The following is a 19,013-nucleotide window of genomic DNA, read 5'->3' as shown; positions in this document are numbered from 1 at the left end:
ATACTTAAAAAGATGAATGTGAAATAGGGAAGCTTACAGCGAGGCCTATGTATCATAATATATTTGCTCACAGAAGTAAAGAATAATGAAACTATTTTCAGCTATAAAGCCATGCTTGAATAATATGTCTGCTGCAAAGTGCTACAAAGCAAGAACTATTACAAGGTGGTTACTTTTTATAATCTTTTTGGAAAAGACAGCCATAAATATATGTAGGTTTTTGCTCTTTAGCTTCTGAAAATATTTATATTTAGAGTATTTATTCTGATTCTCTGCATGTCTGTTTTGTTTTGAGTATGTGTCTCTACACTTAGTGTTTGGCGGGATATTATTGATTCCTGCTATCGATCCAAATGTGGCAACAATGACTTTGATTTTGTCTTCAGTTTTCTCATCTTTGAATCAAATGCACTGAAAAGCCTCCTGCTGTGATGTCATTGTTGTTATTGAGACACAGCTGAGTTACTGTTGGCAGTTTGTATCAACTATACACAGAATGAAATCTGTGTATCTAGCTATATAGCTATCTAAATTCATTACATTTAAGACATATAGTGATAGGCTGAAACTGAATGTTATGTAAGCTTAAGCAAACACTGGTGGAAGAGAAGATCTGCTGTAGGCGACATGTGCAGTCAACAACTGTTGGGTTTGATAATCCATCTATGTGTGTGAATAGAGGTGTGCAAGTCCAGGATGGATTTAATGTGCCTGTTTTTGGAAGTCAACAGAAAACCACAGTGTATACGTGTGTGTATGTGTGTGTGTGTTTGTGCATGGGAGCTGGAGTAGGGTTTACAATCCAGTTCTGCATTAGTGTTGCAGGGATTTGGGCAAATGGTCCTGTAAATTACTCCTTTTGGGAATGAACAAGTGAGGCAAGTGAAGTAGTATAGGTAAACAACTAACATATAAAACAGTAAACAGTAGGTGTTCTACAATGGATACAGTTATTTGCAGATGTATGTGATCATGCAATATTTACTTTAAGTTGTTGATGTTTTATTTTCTCAGCTGTAGTTTGAATCATAGCTTGTTAAATAGAAATCGTAAGTTGAGTGCGTTTTATTGTGAAAGGATATTAAATAAAGGACTGACAAATTGGATTTCAGCGTCTTGAGCGATTTTACCTCAGATGTAGTTTATTTAGTGTTTAATGACATTGATAAAAGTTACTGCTGTTTTGTCCCATTTAGTCAATCTATGTGAACATGTTTTGACTTTAATTTTTCTGTCTTTTTCTGCACAGGCCTTCCCATGTATATCCACAGGCATCTATGGTAAGCTTAATCTCCCTTTTAATGTTTAATTGACTTTGACCTATTTTCTTGCTTTGCATACATGTTTTATCATAACAATCTGCACACATCAACACTGTACCTGCATCTTGTTGCAAACATAATTTCAGTGGCTGTATATTCAAAAATCTGCATCAGGGGGAGGAGGTACACAAAATAATAATTTTAAAGGGCTTTGTCTTTGAAGAAGAATACATTATGCTGAAACATACCAACAAGTTCACCTTAGACCATGTTGCACAAAGACACAACCTAGTAAAAGGTGAACAAAATGTAGACCCTGAACAATGCTTGAGCTCCCTCATGGGACCAGGCCTGATATGCAGCAAGGCATCGCTGGCAAAGAGCTGGTGTGCTCATTAGACTTAAACAAAGTCACATTGAAAACATGTCAAACAGACTGAGGTAAACAGGCTTTGTAGTTTTGATGGCAAAATATGTTAGATGCAGGGAAACTACTGGAGTTAATATAATATAGTACATTCCCTCTGCTGAGAAGAACCGATTATTTTCTCACTGTTTTGGCACACAGTGCTGTATACAGTATATGTCATCCAGTGGATTTGCACAAAGGCTGTAATAATCACAGTGTGTGCCAAATATGTAAGGATTAATTAACATGCTAATTTCCTTTTGCTGTCACTAACAAGTCAGCAGCAATGTGGTTCTATTAAAGCAGTCACAACTCTGGTAACTTATGAAGGATTTCAAAATACCAAGATACCTATTTTGTGAGGTACAGCACTTTTGCCTTTGTTTAAATAAAGGCCCATTTGAGCCAGTAAATGTTAAACCTGATCAGGGATCTGTAATTGTTCGAGCAGTCATCTCGTGAGAGTCGTTAGGTGCTCTGATCACTCTCTGTGATCATATAACAGCCAAGGAAATTAAGACCATTTTACAAGACCAGGTGCTCCCTATGGTGCAAACACTGTTCTCACAAGATGTTCTCATATACATGTATGAGGATGATGATGCCCCGGGGCCCAGTGTAAAGACAAATTCAAAGATGGTTTTTTAAACATCAAAGTGAACTCATAACCCGTCCATGGCCTCTTCAGTCAAAACGAAACATTAATCCGTCATGGGTTTATATCTCCATCATCACTGAAAGAGTTGGAGGCTTTCCCTCAGAAAGAATGATGTAATCTACCGCTAAAACATGCCAGGACAGAAAACAACGGAGGATTGAAGCTGTTCTGAAGCCAAAAGGCAGCTAGCCAATCACAGCCCAACGTGAAGCAAAACTGCAATCTATTTTTCAGGTGAAAATCAGTGGCAGTTGAACACCTGGCTTGTGGTTTGCTGTGCATTTCATCCACAAAGGTCTCCACAGGGCTGAAAGATGTGTCTTCCTTAGAAACTGTTCTACTGCTGAACATAATATAGTGTTGAAGAAACCAATAAACATATTTTGGAAATGCAATCATGCACTCCTCTTCCCACGAGAAGGTAGTTAAACGAGGTTATTGACTAATAACACAATCCCAGACCATAACTGGGAGCTAGGAGTTAGGAACATAGAAGCCGCTAAACCTCAGTACTGGTAGCATATAACAGACATGCCAGAAGTCTGGTGTAAACACCCATAATATTAGATACCATGTATATAGGTATAAGCTTTACTCATTTGTAACTGTGTATACAGAATTTAAGAAGCCTGAAAAATCCGCTTTGCAGACATGTGAATCACTGACTACCTTACATCTGTTTTTCTCTGAAAAGTCATAACAAAGTGATGCAATTTCCATCCAAATCCATCACTCATCCTCCTTTATCAACCGGGTATTATGATTATGACAGGCAGCTGTCAGGTTGCACCCTGAAACACTAAACATCCCAACCTACACTTACTGATTATCAAATCACTGATTACAGAGCCTGACAAACTATTGCTGTGCTCATTAAACCAGCCATAAATAACAGTAACTTCCCATAAACTCGTTTTTTTTCTTTCCTCTTTCCAGTTTCTGGGCAAAAAGCATCTACCACATGTATACAGCTAATTATGGTGCACTTGTTAGGAGTTAAACAAGCCGTCCATTTATTCAACGGCCCTACAGCTGCAGGTCTATGCGTAAATGCCCAGTCGGCACGGTGAAGGGGTACGTGATAATGCAAGTGGTCAGACATCCTGATATACAGCATAACATGCACTTGTTAGTGAAGTCCAGTGTGTGCACTAAAGAGAGCCTTTGTGCTTGTAAATCACTAGATGTTTATAATTATAGTCTGTGCTGGATGGAACAGTTCCCTCTTGGGATATTGAACATTTTCCACCCATCACTTCTGCAATTTGCACAGTTAACTGCACAACAACTCCTCATGATTTCCTCTCACCATCCCTCTCTGCAATACTGTCTGTTTTCTACCACCTGTCTATGCTTGCATCTCAAAATGGCTATTACTGAAGTGTTAATGATAAGAAGGGCTAAAGTTGTAATTTCTTTCTCCCTCTTTTTCTCCCAGTCTCTCTCTCCCTCCCTTGCTGGTTATTTAACTGCAAATGTTTCAGTCAGTGATGATAAGTTCAGCAGTCATTTCTGCAGAATTCATTCCCTCTTCTCATATTTATTTCTCATATCTTGCATAGAAAATTCCGACATCACATTCTGCATTAATCTCAACGTGCATTATGTTGCATCGCCACTTTTCTGTTAGTTTGCCAGAACAAAACTTTGGTGTGGTTTAGTATAGCAATTATGAGAATGTGTTAGTAACTAGTTAGTGCTTAAAAAACTGCCGCAAATCCTCAGTAAACTTGTTAGTGTCTGACTCGCTATTGAATTAAAAACCATAGCAAATCCTAAAATTATTTGGGTAACCTTGTTACAAACAACACTTTTACAGGTTGGATTTAAGAAATGAAATGAAGAATGTTACATGCAGGTCTATTTTTAAAATGGATATGTGGCATTTTGGAGTAAAACAGCTCTATTGTAGTGACACAAAGGCAGGCCAAATGCATGCAGGGAGGGAGAGGGTCACTGTACGCTGCTGACGGGGGCACTGCTTATTGCAGTTTATTGTGGTGACGTGTGCTGCATTGCCAGTAGGAGCCTGTCATAGCACTCCATCAGCAGCCCCTCACATCAAAGGGTTAGGCTGTACAGCGCCAAGCATACCGTGGAGGGAGGGGAATTAAACAGCCCGTTCAATAAATAAACAGCTTAGCGCTTCTCATAACTGCATCTCCACAGAACAATACAGCTGATTAAGACAGAAGATCTTCACACAGCAGAGGGCAAATAGAGGAGGGACTTTCAAAGGAACTACAGTATAGTACAGTGCTGTGATGTTATTCTCCACAACTCCTCCCTGTGCCCCCTGAGTACTGCCATGTTCTGAAAGAGGCCCTGCTCTCTTGTCAGGCGTTTTGACATTTTATGTACATTTTAGATAACCTTTAAGGTCAACTTCCATTTCAGCAATGTAAACAAAAGCTTTTTAGTGTGAAAGGCACATCCTCCCGATGTCTCTTTCTTTCTCTCTATCTGTCTTTATGTGTGCCTCTTTCTATCTCTCCCTGTCTCTGTAGAATACACATAGATATAGCCATAGCTTTATATATATGTGTACACGGCCATGCACCCAGGTACTATACTCATGCACATGTGCTTGACCCATTTTCACACTTGAATTGTAGTAGAAAAACAAATCCTGTGCTCCCAGCATTGTGACAGAGAGGAATCAGGAACATGTTATCCAAGGCCTTTGTGGTGAGAAAAACAGATTTGTCAGGAAAGCTAATGCTAATTGACACTCTCTCTCACACCTCCATATTCCAGCAGACTCAGTCACCATTGACAGATGATGGCAGAACAGGGAGGTTGGGTGTAGCGGGGTGCACAGGGGGTACCTTAGACGCTTGGAAAGAAAAATGAGGGCTCACACTGTGCTGACAGTCCAATCCCTCAGTCCGGCCCATTAGCCACAACAGAATTTCTGCACGGATAGTGTGTCGGAGGTACCACCCATAAACAAACTGGTGCCCACCGTGGGCCACGAGGTCACCCAGCATGATAGAGGTTATTAAGTGTTGCTCCTGTTTGCACATCAATCACAGCCATGTGACCTGGGATTAAATGGATTATTCCTTCCAAGAAGCAGACACCTCTCAATGTCTCACAAGATCAGTGCCAAGAGTCCAACTACCTAGACTTAGAGAGGTCATTTTCTCTTGTTGTATCCCTTTCGCTCCTGTCTTCCCTCCCATACATTCTCTTGTCTCTTGTAGTCCTTTTTCTTCCTCACACGTCTTTCTTACACAAAGACACACGTATGCTCACACTCAGGCACAGAGACACTTGCTCAAGCAAAGCCACGTACATAAAAATCCCATTTCAAGATGCATTGTGGACAATTTAGCCTTGTGGAGATCACATCTTAGCTGGTGCTGAAAGAGCACTTTCCAACAGCCTTGCAATGAGCTGTACAGTTTCTGATCAATCTTAGCATGGAGCAGAGGACTCGCTGGCACAATGCGAAAGCAAGGACGTGAACATTAAGTCCACCACTAACCTGACAGATGCCATCGCACACATGCATTTATAACCCTATCAAAACAATCAGAGGCCCTCAACACAGCAATGCCTCTGCTCTCCTTAGGACAAATATCTCCCTGTTTACTGCTCACCCTTCACCTTTGGCTCATCTGTCTCTGTGACTGATCTGAGGATTGTTGACAGAGGAGTTTTAGCACTGGCTGGTGGCTGTGGGAGATATGCGGATGTAATCCACCCAAGCTCTACTGGTATGTCCATGCTGCCATTCTACTGTACTGTCCAGATCAAAGGTGTCAAGCAGCTAAGAATTTTTTCCTCCAGCCGGCATCATGCTCTGGCTCTCTTCATCCCTGTCTAGGATTAGGAAGGTTGGAGACATTCATGGCACCTTATCTCTCGGCAGTGATGGCTTGCTGCTAGCTTGCCAGAGATGGCCCGGGCAAGTTCCCCCTTCTCTTAAAACCTAGGGTTTACGACAGGGAGCTTAGCCCAGCTGGGTTGGGAATTTCAAGGTACATAGGAGCAACGTGCTGTATCAGTGGGTAGCAGAGTGTGTGCTCAGAGGGAACAGGAGCTTCGTAGCCCATTTCACACAGTGTGCATTGTACTCAACACTAGCCTTGCTCTACCATTTTCATGGATGATAAGCCAAATGTAAAAATACTTCCCACCCACAGGACAATAGATTTAAGCCTTTGAGAAACTTGGTTGAGCATTAAACTTTTGCATATCATACTCTCTTCAGAATGTTTGTAAAAAGGGAAATGTCAGGTGTTAATTTTAGCATGTAGGACAAAGCATGGCATCACCTATATGGAATTCTTCCAAGGAAGGTCATCATCTGTTGTGCCACGGAGGCTGCTCTCTTTCTTCCTGCCTCTTTTTCTGCCTGTCTTCCTCACATAGCACCCTCCCATCCCTCTTTGTCTCTGTCTCCTTCTGTGGGCTGCAAAGTCGGTCATGGTCACAGCCCTGCCGTGTCCCAGTGTTGGTGTAGAGAGGAGCTCCGGGCCATTTGACACCCACGCTTTGGCGTCTAGAGTCCTGGGGCGCAACTCTGTCCTCCACCCCAGGTCACCTCACCTCTCCTCTGGGCCCTTATGGGGTGACACCCCCCCTCGTTTCCAGATGAACACACAGGAGTTCTGCTAGAGCAACTAGAGCAGCCCATTGTGCTGCACTTAATGATTTCCTCCTGCTGCCTTTTACATTTTATTAAAAAAAAAACACTACATACGAAACATTTCTTTATAGGAATATTTTAAAGATGTTTCTAAGTAACAATTGTAAAAAAAAAAAGCAGAATGTATTTAAAGATATTTGAGGCTAAATCTTTGTTAAAGACCTTTCAAAAACAGATAAACATTGGCATTTTGGTGTTTTTTTCTGTAGTCGATATCCTATGTTTACCGTTTGCTATTTCAACACCTGTGGTGAATCTACGAGTGCCAGATACCTCAGCCTCAGGCTATATGCTGCATCAAGGTAGACAGCTCATCAAAATGAATGACGAGTGCTGAGACATGAATTGACCAACTACAACTGAGGGGAAGCAGAGTGGGACCAACTATACGATTATTGCCTCAAGGGGAGAAAAGCTGCACTTTGTCTTTTTCAAGAATTCAGTCGGCATATGTTTATCAAACCCAGGCCACATACCCTTTCTCCAAAAAAAGATAGAATAAAAAAACAGTACTTGGAATTATAACGCCCTAAAATAACAGCAGGTTGTGGTATCCTCATTACAATATAAGCTCACTCAGGAAAAACAAAACCGGTGTGGTCTGCAGTATGTGCCTACAGCCCATATATTTGCAAACAAAGAATGGGAATATATCATAGCACAGACATGTATTCAACTTGTTGACTTACCTCCACTGGCTTTATCAGGTGATGCAGCTACTTCTCACTCCTTCTCACCATAGAAAAACACCTTAGCTACACAAGTTTTGTTGTGAAAGTTAACTCTGTAAATTTAGGATATGAAAGAGTTGCCATGCTGGCAAAAGAGAGAGCAATGGGCTTACTTGTTCTCAAAGCAAAAATTCCCCCTAAGGCAGAGTGCACATTTATATTATTTTTATACAACGTTCCAGTTCAGTGGATATTTTTGAACATGAACTTTTCTCTCCAACTTTCACAGAGTCGAGATAGAGCTGTCTGTGATGTAAACTGAGAGCTGTTTCATTAGGGGCTGAGTAACTACGTGTATTTTTAATCTTCAACATCCAAAGCAATGGTTCTACTCTGGTTTCTAGTTTTGTACAAAATACATAAAACCATATTGCTTAAAAGTCAACCAGGGTCCTGTACAAGTATTCATAAAGGTGTTTTACATATGCCTAAGAGAGGGGCCAGAGACTGTGTCTCTTGGTTGCGTCAGAGATTAGAGTGGGCTCCCTTTTTCTTCATATTAACAAAGGTCCTACATGCCCAAGATCATAAGAATAAAATATGTGAATTCTGTTTTAAGATGAATCTTCCCTTTGGCGTAACACACTGGGCTGACGTGGAGACATGGATGAAGATGTACCTTTCATTTAAAAGGAAGTTAAACCAAGTAATCTTTCTCATATTATTTGATCATGTATTTTAATTGTTGCTTAAAATTGGTCAAAAGGATGAAATGATTGGAAGAACACTAACTGAAAAGACCTGCCTTGCAGTCATCTCAGGTCAGATTCACTGTTTATCTAACTTAATTCTCCCTGGTCAAAAGTCCAAATTTGTTGTGGTCACTGAACCCATAACTACCATTGCCGTCAACATCACTGGATGTACTATGCAAATGTTATGCAAGTGCACTGTGCCACCATAACTCTTTGTTCACATGGCACGTGCCATAGTCCCCCCCGACCCCCACCCCCTGTCTGGATGCTGGGCTCTGCCTGGTGATGAAGTAGAGGAGCCTTCAGCAGAAATAACACTGCACCACCTGAGTCCTCATCAGCGGCGCTGCGCTGCACATATCCCATCAGTGCGCCTCACTAAGACAAATCTCCCTGAGCCGGCCATATTCCCAGCATAGGAGAGAGACGAGCCGAGCCAAGCAGTGCAGGGACCCTGGAGGGCCCACCATCACTGCTCCTGACGCCAGCTCTCCACCTCCTGACAGATTAGCTTTCACTGAACCCTCCACACTGCAAATGGAGCAAAAGAGAATGAGAAGGAGGTGTTGAGTGGAGAAGGAGTAGGAGTAAAACACTGAACTTTTTCATTTTGTGTGCACTTGAGCATATAAAAGAGATGGCTCACTCAATCCTTTTCTGATCTTTTTTTTGAACACCTGTCAGTGGATTTCATCAACTGTACCGTCAACAGTGCTGTGACTCCTGTGTGTGGTCAAGAGGGGTGAAGGAAGTGATGATTGAGGATATTTTATTGTACCTGTTTTTTTCCACATATAAACATATCTGGCCAAGCTGACAGGGACAGAGAGGAAAAGAGAGGAGAGGTGAGGAGAGGTAAAGGTAGTGGGTACTGTGAAGGAGACAAATGATGAGAGAGAGCTGCCGATACACAAGAACTGCTGCTGTTGACCTTGGGCCGTTGGTGTTGCTGTCGAGTAGAGTTCTTCTGGCAGGCTGCCCCCAGCTGCACTGACCCCCTTTTCCAGCCCTCCATCTAACTCTCTTTCTGTCATCTCTTTTCCAACGTTTGTTTACATCCATCATTCTACTTTCCTGTTGTCTTTTTCCACTGGTTCTATAGCTCACCTCTTTTCACCTCTCTCTCTCTCTCTCTCTCTCTCCTTTTCAGCTCTGCTATGATCAATAGATATAGCTTTCAAATCAATAGAGCATTTGTAGAAACTCCACACTGAATAGATTAAATGTACTCAATGCCATCCACCCACTGACCAGAATGTCCTATTATTATGATTAAGACCTGATGAAATTAAACTCTCTTCACCTCTTAAGTTACATAGTAAGAGCACAAAGGCGGGTCCTAACTTCTTATAATAATGTACTCATTTATTTCATTTTGTTTATGTGCTTACTTCTCTGACACCTCTCCCGCTGTGCGTGCTCTTCCTAAACAGCTGGTCCTATCTCCGTGGATCTATTTTTCTCAGCTTTCCCGTCCTCGCACATCTGTTTGCCTTTGTTACTTGATGTGTGAGTTGGAGTGTCGGTACACCCGCATATGTGTGGAAGTGGATTTCAAAAAAGGAAACATCACCAGACAAAGTGATATCGCTGAAAAGGTTAAGTGTGTTTGGGAGACAAGAGAAGTCAGGTGACCTGCAGACTGATTTGGCATGCTGGATTAGGTTCTGAGCACACAGCTCTGGGGGCAGCTTTTGAAGGGCAGGAGCCGTGAACGGGCCATGCACTGTCTGCAGACACTGCCTAACAGAGCCATAGGAGCAGACTGGCTGTTACTGCTGGCTGGTATGCAGCTCACATCTAGCTCCAACCAGGGCTTGCTCAGCAAGGGCTCGGCAAGCACTTCAGCCCCTCTCCTCTCCTCAGTGTAACTCCTCCACTCCTGTCAGGCTGAGAGGAGGGAGGAGAAGAAAAACAGAAAGAAAGAGAGAGACGTCAACAGCAGTCAGATAGGTGAGAGTGGTGGGGATAAAGCTTCGTACTGTATATCTTGCCTGTCAAGGCAGTTGATTTAGAGCATTTACACAATAGTTATTGCTTTGACATCATATGGTCTGAGTGAGAGATGACAGAATTCAGGAAATGTAGGGCTAGATCTTTGTGGCTTTTCATTTTTCTTTACGTCCGACTTAAAGGGTAGAGGTTGTTGCAGTGCTTGTAAGCCTGTTTCATAGGTTATAGAATGTTATAGTCGTGGCAATAACCCAGGAAAAGAAAAATATTTGAGAATGTGACCCATGCAATAATCAACAGGTTACAACTGTGGCATGGACCTTGTATCAGTTGATGTGGGTTGAAATTGAGGTCTTGACCTCTGTCGTTAGAGGAAGACAGTGCCTGCTGCAACCTGTGGTCCCTTATGGAGGTGAGGGTTTATAATACGGAAAAGCGTCACTCGGGACTGTGTTTGTTTGTTGGCGTCTGGTCTTAACTTTGCATAGGGAGACAGTGTTAATGTTGTACTTGCAAGGCAACTTCAAACTTCAAGCTCTTGGATTTGTACAGACGTTGTAGAGTAAAATGCTTTAGTCGAGTTTTGTGTAAGGCACAGAAGACAAAACTCAAATATAATTACTTTGAAATGAAGACAACTGAGACACTACTCTGTGACAGAGTAGCAGATTGTCAGCGATTTTAGTAATGGCATATATACTCTCCAGCTGTAGCAAGGCTGGCCCAAGGGCTTTTATAGTCAATAGCTCACTCTAAGTGTTTGGTCTTGGGAAGTTCTCTACAGTGGCAGCAAATGATCTTGAGATCAGCATCCAGCAGAGTCTTCCCCTATCTGGCCTTATTAAAAATTAATCAAACTGCAATCTGTGTGTTCACAATTGATAGGTTGTGTTAACATTAGCCACACCAGCTTTACTACATGTTTGTTCATGCAAACTGATAAGAAATAAGGTGGTGTGAATGATCACACATCTAGGTGTAATTTTCCCTGTAAAGACAAACCATTCATCAATTCTACTTGAGGTGGCGAGGAGTGAGGTTGTGATTACAGATGTATATACATTTAGTTTGGACCTTTGTTCCCCCAAAATACATCTGTATGTGTATGTGCTTTCCCATCACTGTGCATCTGGCAACACACGTCTGCAGCAGTTTATCAGACAGCTGGTCTCATCTACCAGAGACAAGCAGCTTGTGCTTTCCATTGATTTAGGAGAAATGCTGTTACCTATGGAGATATCGGTTTGTCTGTCTGTTCACCTGTCTGTTTTTGTGTCCCTCTTGCATCTGCATGTTGGATACAACAGATATTGACACTGTTTTTTTTTCTCTCCTAGGCTTTCCCAATGAGCCTGCAGCTGACATCGCTCTGAACACAGTAAAGAGCTGGATCGAAGAGAATCCTGATAAGGTAGGACATGCCAGGGTAATGAATATTCAAAACAAATAGCTGTCAATGTGAAGCCAACTATCCATTTGTGCAGGCACTGTCTATTTCATGCTTTTGTTGATTTGCTCTGAGTGGAGATGATTGGACCACAGCAGAAACACAGAACACAAATTCTCCTGCATCTCTGTATCAGACAGACATCTTATCCACCTTTTCCGCTTGATCAACCATTTAGTTTGTGGTCTGCATGCATATCAAATTAAAAGCCAGTCTGAGACTAATCAGGCCTTAAATGGTCTGTTGACTGTTTAATTGGTCTATGCTGGGGAGAGCTATTAAACCCAGAACATAAACACATCAGATGAAATAATCTGAAATTGGTTTTTGTATTAGATTAATTATAATTATGTCTGCCAAGGACTAGAGGCTCAAATAGGCTGGAAACACCCAGTTATTCATGTTCTGATCCGTTGTACCACCACAATTTATTTGGTAGAAAACGTAAATAAACACATTCATCTTAAGTGAAAAACACGAGGAATGGTGTAATCTGACAGACAAGGCGATCATCTTCAATTTTAGTTATTAGGGGGAGAAGCAACATAGCCATCATTTGAAATGCCCCTCACAAAGAGATATATATCCGTCTCCACTGTGGGAAAGTGAAGTAGATGTGGACATTTTCATTTCAAAGCCACTTTTGCTGAATATTGAGCTGCATGCTGCTGTAAGGATCTTTACCACAGAGAAGTCAACATTACTGTCTCATTATCCAGACAGTGAGAACTGGTGTGCTCGTTTACAAAGCAAGATCAGATCAGATCAGTTGTTCAAATTATGTGATTTTCTTGTGCTTCACCCAGTGTGTCAATACCGTTAAATGTGACTGTCTTGTAACGTGTCAACACCAATTAACCAGGTCAACCTCCATGTGAAGCTGTTGTATTGAACAAATTAAAGCTAGGATTCATTTTAATACAAGCAAATTAGTTTGTTGTCGCAAGGTTTTTACAGCAGCATTGTTATATGTGATGTGCATTCAAAAGGGTATTCATCACCTCGATATATTTTCATTAAAAGTTCATGATGATGGGATTTTTTCAGGAGGCTGTTTAAGGCTGTACAGAGCATTTGTCAGTTTGTGAGTCAGTGAGTGATGATAACCTTCGGGGGTCATCTCTGTTTACTGTGGCACTGTTTATATCTGTCACTGTGGATTGAGGTGTTTTATAAAGCTCGCAGCTTGATGTGCTACAACATCCCTCAGCTGGTGTTATGGATGTTGTGAACAGGCAGCCAAATGATTCCGAGCTGCTGGATTACTTTGCAGTTTATGTGCTATGTTTGCGGCACTTACTCTCCGCCTGATGATTGCTGTAACATGTACTTGGGGAATCCATCAACACTCCGGCGTAAAGGAGGTTTTATATAGCTTATTGCTGACTGTAAATAAGGAGCTAATGTGCAAAGCTGACTTTTGTGGCGGTGTTGTTCCACATCTGGGATTGCTACTTGCCGTACGGAGGCTGCACAGTCGCACATATTTTGTGATGCATTGACTGATAGCTATCTCTAGTGTGGGTAGATCAAGTGGAAAATATTACAATTCACGGAGTGGGGTAGACGTCTACGGAGGCTTCCCTGAACACTGTTTGGCAAAGCTCCGCGAGCACAAGCCATGGATCTTCAACTCTAACTAGTCCAAGAGTGAGTAAGCTTTTAACGAGATCAGAGAGAATAAAGTGATACATTTTACCCAGAAGCACAGCAGTATTTCCCTTACATTGGAAAGTCTTCCAATCAAACCGCCGAACAACATGCACTGAAGCAGGAGGTCTTCCTTCCAATTTTCAATTCATTCACCGTTGCTTGGTGCTCAGTTAGTTTTTTTTTAAGTAATTATGTCAGTTTAGTTTGTACAAGACAGAAATATAGAATTTAAGCAGAATTCTCATAAATAGAAACAGAATTTCTTAATGCCTGAAGGAACAGCATCATCTTTTCTGTTAGATGTGTTAGTCTTTTGTTGCACATTAAATGTTAAGATGAATGCCCCCTGCTTTGTCTGATATATTTAGAAATGCAATTTATCACTGCAGCATTTGCTCGATAGACACACCCAGTGTCAACCTGATTGATAACTGACATGATTCTGTTTCAGGCTTTGCCTCAACACATTAGAGAACCATGAGCTGACAGTTGTTTACTGCATGTTTTATATAGATCTTGTAGTCAATAAAGACATTGCGAATAAAAGCCTTCAATGTACTGTACAGTATTGCAGTTTGCGGTAGACGTTGTTTTATTCATTTTCTCAATCTCTCTTCAGTCACAAAGTGATGAGCTGTTGAATGCTCTGCCATCAAAAGGCTGGCAAAAGTTCAGCATTGCTACAGTGGCTCATATCACAGATTGTACACAGCTTTCCAAAGATAGAGCGAGAATGAAAGGATGAATCCCAGTTTATCGTGCATGGAACAATGGGACTAGATTGCTCCGCTCGCTCACCTCCGGCTCTATGCTCTCGGCCCCGAGGAGTCTGTGTTGTGGGCGTCCACAGAGACGAGTCATTTCAGGGCCATGATAAGGGCTCTGCTTTGGGGAAGATACTGTGCTATTGTGGCTGAATTTCAGTACAATGGGCTGGCTGAGGATCTAACACACTGGGGTGGCAGAGTACAGGCCGCAGCCCCCTCCACGGACACACACACACACACACACACGGCCCCCCCACCACAGCCCCCTCCACGGACACACACACACACATACTGTGACTTCATATCATTGTCTGTGTATGTCCAGCTATTTATGTGTGTGCAACGGTGTTATACACAGTGTAAGTAACTAAGTACATTTACTCAAGTATTGTACTTAAGTACACTTTTGAAGTACTTAAGTATTCCCATTTTTCTTCTACTTCATACTTCTACTTAAGGGGGAAATATTGTACTTTTTACTCCATTTATTTGATGACTGTAGTTACGAGTTACTTTTCAGAATCAGACAAAAACAAAATATAATCAACAAATAAATTATGATGTGTTGATGCTAATACTTTTGTACTTTTACTTCTGTCAGCTTGAAGTCACACACACAGCGACTGGACAGTAATTGTCCACTAATTTAAATGTGCACACAAGAGGGTCTGAGGACACTGTTACATCAAATAGCAGAGGACTGTGTGTGCAAACAGTGTGTGTGTGTGTGTGTGTGCAAGACAGGGAGAGGGGATAGAATAAAAAAAAAGAGGACACTACGTGATTGATTAGCAGTGAGTTTATCTCCCAAGCCAGCACACTGAAGCCCTGATGGACTCCCCAGCACACAAAGGGCCCCAATGCCAGCATGAAATTCACTCTTAAAAGCACCTAGACTTCCATTGTGGAAGAATAAACAGCCTCGCTGTGGTCAGGGAGAGCAGATCCTTTAATCTAGACAGACTTGAGCGCAGGAATGATCCTTCAGATCACAATAGATGAAAGAATAAGGGAGGTCAGCCTCCCTGTATCCGCACAAATAAATGAAATAGAATATGTGGGTATGTATAAACAACAGACCAGAAGGCTCTAATCTCCTCAAAAATGCATAAGGGGCTGCAGACGTAGAAGCAGTGACAACCCAACACAGCCAGTTCTCCATATGGTATTGGAGCAGTTTCCTCCTGCTCACTGCACACACGCCCCTCCCCTCATCTGGCTTTGGTTTATTTCTCATTTTCAGATCTAATTTGGTTTAATTCAGGCTTACATAGGTTTAATCTGCAGATGAAAATGTGGTCTGACACTTTATTTGGCTGCCACGGATGTGCTCTGGATGGCCAAGCTTTTTAATGAAGCTTTTTGATGGCCCAGCAGCCCAGCATTACTGACACAGTCTGAACACTTGAGACAGATTGGTAGTTCGTAATAAGCTCTGCTGCGCTGTGCTGCTCAGGACAAAATTGATGTGTAGAGATTTCACCTTTCAACATCGCTCTGGTTTGGGCTGTAGTATTAAGCACTCCACTGTGCCGATGACGCTCCCAAAACAGGTGTTTACATTCTGTGAATGATCTGTTTACCTTAGTAGCATTTGTCATTTAAGACACCTGATAACAAATTCCAACCCAAGCCAGAGCTGGAGACTTAACAGTGATTTGTGACAAATGTCAAGTGACTATTAGGAATAAATACAGTATGGCGTATGTTTTATATGATTGTGTTTTTCTGTGTGAATGCATATCAGTTTAGGAGGCTGTCTGGGTTTTGGCAGATGGAGCTATAACATGACAACATTGAGGCATTCATTGTCATTCAGCTGAATAAGATGGATGGTTGCCGTTATCATGGCTATATTGTGCGGATCGCCTTTAGAAAATGTGAATTACATTTTTGAATATTGTGACCAGCTTTATCTAACGGGCATGGTAAGCAGACGGTAAACCACATATGTGCTCCCTATTTATCATCTACTATACATGATGGTTAAAATGATGATGAATTGCCTCGGAGAACACAAAGAGAAATACAGAGTCAATATCCCTTCCCTTTTTCAAGCTAGCCTCTGTTCCATTAGTCTCATTCAGACAGTGTATTTTCAAAAGAGGGTTTCTTTCATCAGTCTTTCTAAAAGGCTGAGACATGATAATGCATGTTAAAGTGGTATCTTCTACTGTAAGGGACTCTTTATAACCAAAATATGAAAAATGGCTATTTTGTTCATATTCAACAACGTCTCTCACAAGGTTTTGATAGCAACATGGAAGTTGGGCACTACAGTAGATACAGCAGACTGTCAAGGTGTATGCGAACAGCCCATCCATGTTTCAGCATGTCCTCGTGTATAGCATTTCTGGTCCGAGGTTTTACACAGTTTACAAAGAAAATCTTATAATGGTCCTGTCAGATGGGGGCTATGACGTGTGCTGGGCATTAATGATGAGTTACAGCACATTTTTCCAGGGGCACATTTACTGCATATTCTATTGCACTTCAATGCCTTAAACACCTTCCTTGAATCAATGGCTGCTTTTTTCTGGGACCAGTACTTGGACTACATGTGCACAGAGAAGGCCTAAAGACTGAGTTTCAGTCTGAGGGATGTACCTGGTAAAATTATCTATAAAAACCATTGTACCTAGTGTATGTCCTTGGCAAAACTGTGGGACTCATAAGGCTGCAACTAAGGATTATTTTCATCATCAATTCATCTGTGAATTATTTTCTTGATTAATCGTTTGTTCCATAAAATGAAAGATAAGTAAAAAAAATAAATAAATAGTAAAATAGAAAATGCCCATCACAAAGCCAAATATATTAATTTTGAATATAGAAGACAAAAAAAACAGCAAAAATTCACATTTGAGAAGCAGGAAAGGGTGAATTTTTGGCAAATTGACTGATTAATTTATTATCAAAATAGTTGTCAATTGATTGATTGGTCATGTAACTGTGACTGCTATTCAGTCTATTTATGACAAGAAGCTTCTTCCTTCCTTTAATTTATTTATATAGTTTTTTTTCTATACATGTATTTATTTACTCTTGCCTTCCTCTGTTATGCCAAAAAAGTTAAATAGAAATAGTAATGAAAAAGAGCTAACTAAAAAATTGTGGCTTTATCTCAGTTAAAATGACAATGTGCAAAATGTTACACTCCTGTACAGTGGTAGATGCCCATTGAGATCAGAGTATGGACGGAAAAACCCAGTAAGTTCAGTGTAGAGTGATGAAAGAAGCCCTCTATTAGAAAACACAGAGAACCGAAAGCTGCTGGAACAGAAGCTAACACTAAGTGCGGCGGTACTTTAGCTCTCAGTTGCTGCGTTACCCCTTCGTTTTATTGTCTGGTATGAAAAGACTTTGCCAAATGTCGCATCTGCAGCTGAGAGAGGCACAAATTTGCTCGGCGCATGCCTCGAGGATCCTGATGTGCCACTGATGGTTTGCGCAAACTGGCATGGTGTTCAAAGCCAGCACTGATCTTTTGAAGTCAGTGTCTAGCCCCTTTGAATCGTTTGCTGTGACTGAGAGCATCGGGGAGATATGGCCTGGTCAGGAGCTGAGAGCATGACTAAACACTCGACTCTGCATCCACATACTGTACTGTCTCGTGTGGACGGAGATGCACAGTTTGACCTGAAAGAGCTGTGTTCGCCCTTTAGCTTCTGCAGATTTACTATAGATGCTTTAGAAAGTGTGTGTGAATGCCTTATTAGTTTTCTCTGTCAGAGAATTACTTTTCTGGCACCAGTGCTAATGCATGCCATGTAGTCTAATACATTAGTGGCAGCCATTTGGCCCAAAGCAGTAGAATGGGGATTTTATGGCTTTTATGATCTGAGGATTTTATTATCTGGCTCACTCTGGATAATATGATGTGTGCTCTTTGATTCCCCTGACCTCAGGTTGGTGTAGTTAAATACTACTAGTTTCAGTGTTTAAATAGATTTAAGATGATATGGATCCAATTTCTGATTTGACACCGGTGAAAGTTTTTTCTTAAATGTTTAACTTTTAGCACTTTGTGTTATCTGCGGAGGGAAAAGCAGTTTTGATTAAGCGCTCCTGCTGTCAAAGATAAAGAAAAGTTTATCACAAGCAGCAAATGCTACAGTATTTTCAGTGTTTATCTGAATGGCTTTGATTGAGCTCTTGCCTTCAGAGAGAAATCCTCTCTGCACGAAAGGGGATTAAGCCTATCATCTCTCTATCTTGTCCAAAGACCAAGGTGTTGCTTTACTCCTGGTAATTGCAGAATGATCACCTTATTCTCTGATGTAAGGTGACTTTGGGTCTTCTGTTCTGAGGGGGATGAATATTGAATGTTCTGTTAATGCTCTGTCCCTACTTAGAATGACAAGAATTAATAAAGAACTCCACTCTGAGGATTGATTACATCTCTCTCTCAGAAATAAGTAAATCATTTAAAAGCTGTTTGTGATAACAAGGTAGAGTGCTAAAATAATCTTTGAATGTAATCACGATGGCTGTTATTGAGGATTACAGAGCCAACTAACAAGTAACAAACACCATAAGAAATATTCATCTCTCTTTATTGGTAATACAAATTGCTGGAACATGTCACGTACATTGGCAAGTAAAACAGCTTTTTTGTGGTGAGAAAGACCTCCGTGTTTGGTTGTTAGGGACTGATATCTCCTCCATATCCAGGTGCTCTTGTACACATGCACTGAGCCCACCAATAAACACAGCCCACTTCACTCTAACACATGAACACTGAGATATGATGCCCTCTGAGTTCAGCTCTCTCCGTTTGT

At 41.3% G+C, this 19,013-nt stretch overlaps 1 protein-coding gene across 7 annotated transcripts in view; it reads left to right on the top strand.

Annotated features, from left to right (window-relative positions):
• Positions 1-19,013, top strand: part of macrod2 (mono-ADP ribosylhydrolase 2) — a 371,857-nt gene that overhangs the window by 282,678 nt on the left and 70,166 nt on the right. For all 7 annotated transcript variants that reach the window (XM_070916225.1, XM_070916228.1, XM_070916224.1 and 4 more), the window contains exons 7-8: positions 1,250-1,280; positions 11,703-11,776. In XM_070916225.1, coding sequence (XP_070772326.1) covers positions 1,250-1,280; positions 11,703-11,776 — 105 coding nt within the window. The remainder of the gene's footprint in view (positions 1-1,249; positions 1,281-11,702; positions 11,777-19,013) is intronic.

Source organism: Enoplosus armatus, chromosome 12, assembly GCF_043641665.1.
Source record: "Enoplosus armatus isolate fEnoArm2 chromosome 12, fEnoArm2.hap1, whole genome shotgun sequence".
Classification (NCBI taxonomy): domain Eukaryota; kingdom Metazoa; phylum Chordata; class Actinopteri; order Centrarchiformes; family Enoplosidae; genus Enoplosus; species Enoplosus armatus.
This window is presented reverse-complemented; position numbering and strand designations above follow the sequence as displayed.